The 5,000-nt window shown below is 44.6% G+C and overlaps 1 protein-coding gene across 1 annotated transcript in view; it reads right to left on the bottom strand.

Annotated features, from left to right (window-relative positions):
• Positions 1 to 2,704: 2,704 nt before the first annotated feature.
• LOC134455968 (serine/threonine-protein phosphatase 2A 65 kDa regulatory subunit A beta isoform) overlaps positions 2,705 to 5,000 on the bottom strand; it is a 33,581-nt gene continuing 31,285 nt past the window's right edge. Inside the window, exon 15 of the mRNA XM_063207346.1 lies at positions 2,705 to 4,120. Within this exon, the coding sequence (XP_063063416.1) occupies positions 4,104 to 4,120 (17 nt within the window). The 3' untranslated portion in view covers positions 2,705 to 4,103. The remainder of the gene's footprint in view (positions 4,121 to 5,000) is intronic.

Here is a 5,000-nt window from a genome sequence, read left to right as displayed (position 1 = left end):
TGCAGATTTGTGAGTATATCTTTTCATAGGAAAGCATTAAAGAAATTTCCTTTTGACACAATGATTAGTGACTGTATCATAGAAGGGGCCCCTGTGAGATGTTTAGCAATCAAAAGCCAGTGGCAGTCCCCCCCCCCCCCCCAAGTGGTGAGGCCCGGGGTTCCTGGCCCCTATGCCCCTACGCCCCTACGCTACGCCACTGCCCTCAGTGCATCTAATTCCACGGAAAAGCTCTGCCAAACCTCTGGGTTAGGCTTCTGAAAGGCAGATGAGAACATTGATAGAGATAAGAGATAGTACAAGCTTGATGAACCTGTTAACCTGACACAACACAAATCACTTCAAATTAATCTCATCACTATGACATATCAGTGTGATTGAGGTCCATATTGTTTTTTGTGTGTTGTGTTTCTATTCAATTCTGTACTTGGCCAAGTCTCTGAAGAGCTGGTGAGAAAATCTGTGGAGATGGTGCACACGTTTAATAGACTTGTTCACCTAGTCAACAGAAATCACTTCAAATGAATCGGATTAATTTCATATATCGGTATTATGTATGTCAATATTTTTATGTTTTATTTGATTGTATTGCTTTTTTCTATTCAATTTTGTCAATGTACTATCACTAATATGGAACATTACACAACTGTAATTACCCTGTTTTCACAGAGTCCCTGTTCCGTGGGGCAGAAATGGAATTGCCTACAATTCCATGATGACACATTTTGAGTGCGAGGAGGCCCATGGTCATTTCTCAGAATCCAGTGACATCATGTCGGGCCCAGCATTTAAATAGAAGGAGAGGGCACCCTCTCTGCTTGATACTGGTACTGCAGGGCAATGGGAGGGCAGAGAAGAGATCCAATTTTAAAACTACAAGAAAAATATATATTTTTAAATACTTCAGATGTACAGAAGATATGCATGCAAAGGATTATGTATGTGTGTGCGCAAGACGGCCAACGGGGTGCAAATGGGTCAGTTATCCCAGACCCAGGGAAAGAGGGCCCCTGCATTACATTGTACTGAGAGGGGGCACGTTCAAATCATTTTGTCCCGGCTCCATTCAAAACAGTAAGCGGCCCTGTGTGTACGTTAAATGTACAATAGTAGCCTATGTGCACGTAGAGCCTAATGCACAAGCTGACCTAACGCGCAAGCTGAAATATCAATCACTCACACATTAATTACACCCAATACTGCCCCCAGTCAGTCTCTCTCCCTAGTCCCATGACCCCTCCCATACTGTACATGTGTTGCCCTAAGAAACATCTTAACTTTTCCACCTCTCAGTCTATGCATATCTGAACTATAGAATGTGCTACGTGCAGCAGTGTACATGTGGCATCTGATGTTCGAGATGAGCCTGTAATGGCATCATACACGTTATCTCGTGGTTCCATACATCATTGAAGATCTTAATGTACTTTTCCCTATCTATAATCTACAGCAAAGGAACAGATGACTGTCATCAAAAACAGAGAAATGGCAGTTGGGTTGATTTGCTCTCCTGACAAACTTCATGAGAATGTGACTAATTATGCCTCTGGGGGTTCCTATGGAACAGTACAGTGTGTGTGTGTGTATGTTATATAGTGTGACAGTGACGGGCAGTCATGGGTAAGCTGTGTCAGATTTGTAGCCCAAAGGTTGCCGGTTCGACTCCCGACCCGCCAGGTTGGTGGGGGGAGTAATCAACCAGTGCTCTCCCCCATCCTCCTCCATGACTGAGGTACCCCCTTGCACGGGTGAGGCATAAATTCATTGTGTGCCGTGTTCACTTGTGTGCTGTGCAGTGCTGTGTCACAATGACAATGGGAGTTGGAGTTTCCCAATGGGCTTTCACTTTTTCATTTTCACTTCACTTTAATTTCATTTAATGTTAAATTGCAGTCTAAGGAAAATGAATTGTCTTCTATTTTAGCTTTGGTATGTATGCATGTAGACCCCTTTGTGTGGCCTTTGCTTTGGTTTTAATGTGCTTCTTTACTAGTCTAACCCTCAATCTTACTGCAGTGTTAAACCTAGAGCAGGGGTCAGGAACCTTTTTGGTGAAGAGAGCCATAAAAGGCAAATTTTGTCATGAGAGCCATGCCATTTCAAAAGCACTGAATACAATTAAAAGCATGTACTGCATTTCAATTAAGCCCAACAATTTTAGAGTGTACGGTCAAGTTATTACTTTTATTGATAACAACAGGTAAGTATAGGGTTGCCAACTGTCAACTTCATTATGGCGGGGAGTCTGTGGGTCCTCCCCTCGAAAAATGTGTTTCTTAGATGTGATTTCCTGCATTTTAACATCCTGTTAACTCCAATACGGAACCCGTATTTTTATTTATTAATACGGGACAACTTTGTATTTCAAGGGACAGTTGACAACCCTACTCTTCCCAAAAGAGCCATATGTGGCTCTCAAGCCATAGGTTCCTGACCCCTGCTGGAGTGACTAGATTCCTGCATATTAGAAAGATGTATTTAGGCTAATACAGTTGAGTAGCCTATGCGCTGTACTGTAATGTACTGGGGTGTGGGCGTCAGAAAATGACCTCGTCCGGAATGCAACCCGGGTCCTCGTTGTAGTGCCCTACCGCCTGAGCCACGGGCCACGGCAGGGCCTACTGCTGCTAACTTCTGTCTCCTAGCGTTGCATATGAATGAACATGGTCTCTTACAAAACACAATTGACAACACAGACAAAATCTGATTTTTTTGTGTGTTTATTATTCAGATTTCCATATACAGTGTAGGCTGTAGTCATGTTTAACAGTAAAAACAATACAATCCCCATGATTCCACACGCATGGCTACCAGAGGGAATGCCTTGTGCCCTAAACTCTAGGCATTTTGCAGGACACGATACAAGAAATACCCAAACAGGAAGTGACCTCGTCACCGCCCCCCACACCCCCAATGCTTCCCAGAATCCTTTGCTCCTTCCCTAAGCTCCACTCATCCCCTCTGGTGCCATCAACCCCAAATGTGCAACTTTTTTATCGTCATCATTATTCAGATAATTGACTTATCACACATTTAAATTTTAAAACACCAGGACAAAATACTGATCGCTTTAAACAAAAAAAATAAAAAAGAAATAAAAAAAGCAATTCTTCCTAAGGTCATTGGCACAGATACAAAGATCAAAATTGGGACCAAAAAACACTTAGTTTTTCCGAATTCTATCTGAAGCAGAGGAAGCGGAAAAGAACAGCCAGTGTACAACGGAACAGCACCCCAGGCTAGTGGCGTAAAGTAGAGCAGAGCGGAGTGGAGTAGAGCGGCAGGAGAGGGGTGGGGTGGGGTCTATACCAACATCATCTCAGAGATGGTCCCAGGCCTTACTCAGGTTTCAAAGTGAGAAGTCCGTACACTTAAAATCTTTTTTCCCGTCTTTTATTATTTCATGCCTGGATCCAGCCATGAAATAATAAAAGACAACAAAAAGGATTCTAAGTGTGCGGGACTTCTCGCTTTGAAAACTACAGTTGGCCTTCGTCCTGCACCTTTTCCTGGGATGTGCACAATCCTCTCCTTCAACCCAGGCCTTATTTCACACATCCACTCACCAGGCAGAGCGTTTAAAAAAGAGTGAGAGGATGGAAAGAGATAGACGAAGAGAGACGGATGAAAGAAAGATGAGATGGATAAAAGGAAGATAAAAATAAAGGATGCGGTTAGAGGAAACAGAGAGAACTGCAAGCGGAGCATCTGTGCTTCTGTGAAATTCAGAAGACAAGATAACTCACACGATCAGCATCAGCTGGTGACAACTTGCAGGAAGATTACAGCCATGGCACACACGCGCACGCACACACACGCACACACACACACCAGGAAGAAGGGACAGGAGAGGGAGTCAGCCATGGTCCATGCACACACACACACACACGCACGAACGCACGCGATGTCAGCCATAGGCAGCAGTGGCGAGGAGTGAGGGACACCTAACCATGATGAGAGAGACAGAGAGAAGCGCTGGACGACTAGATCAATAGACATGGACAGGTCCCACTAGAGATCAATAAATAGACTTGAACGGCGACTGCTGCTGCTGCTGCTGTTTCTCCATCTTGTTCGATGGCCAGGGAACGCAGAGGCTCAACTCAGGCCAGAGCCAGCACTATAGGGGGGAGAGAGAGAGAGAGAGAGAGAGAGAGAGAGAGAGAGAGAGAGAGAGAGAGAGAGAGAGAGAGAGAGAGAGAGAGAGATTGTTTGTTTACATTTATGGCCAAATATGCAACTGTGGCTATTTCATGGCCAGTACAGGTAATAGAATTCGCCTCAAATTAAAAATCTACAATGATATAAATAATTGAATAAATGCATTAAATAAGTTTGGTCACATCAATATATTTTAAAAAGTTCAAAACCTTTAAAGGTGGGACCTTATTAAAAATACCAAAAATAGTGTGAGAGAGAGAGAGAGCGAGAGAGAGAGAGAGCGAGAGAGAGCGCCAGAGAAAGAGAAAGAGAGGGGGCAAAAGAGAGAGAGAGCGCGAGAGAGTGAGAGAGATAGAGAGAGAGAGAGAGAGGGAGGGAGAGCGAGAGAGGGGGGGGGAGAAAGTGAGCGAGCGAGAGAGCAGGGGCGGGGGGGGGGGGGGGGGGGGGTAGGGGGGGGAGAGAGTGGCATTAGAATTAGAGAGTGGCATTAGAATCAACTGTAAATGGTTTAAAACTGTGACGCAGGGTCTCCTCCCGTATTGGTGGTGGGGGCCCTACTATGGAAAAGCAATTTTCGTCACACACGCAGAAACAGTGGTCTCATTAAAAGGTATCCCAATCGAATCTCACGAACATCAAAAGAGGTTTCGGGTGCAGGTTCAAAACAGTTAATCCATTGGCAGTGGAGAAAACCGCACACAGATGAGCTCCCATTTAAGCCATTTTATTTCGTGACGTTTCGGGCCACCCTGGCCCTTACTCAGACTAAAAAACAGGAAGAAGGGCCAGGGTGGCACGAAACCTCACGAAATAAAATGGCGGTTTGCAGTGTGCGGTTT

The sequence above is a fragment of the Engraulis encrasicolus genome, chromosome 9 (genome assembly GCF_034702125.1).
Source record: "Engraulis encrasicolus isolate BLACKSEA-1 chromosome 9, IST_EnEncr_1.0, whole genome shotgun sequence".
Lineage (NCBI taxonomy): Eukaryota > Metazoa > Chordata > Actinopteri > Clupeiformes > Engraulidae > Engraulis > Engraulis encrasicolus.
The sequence above is the reverse complement of the archived record's forward strand: the minus strand, read 5'-3'. Positions and strand labels throughout refer to the sequence as shown.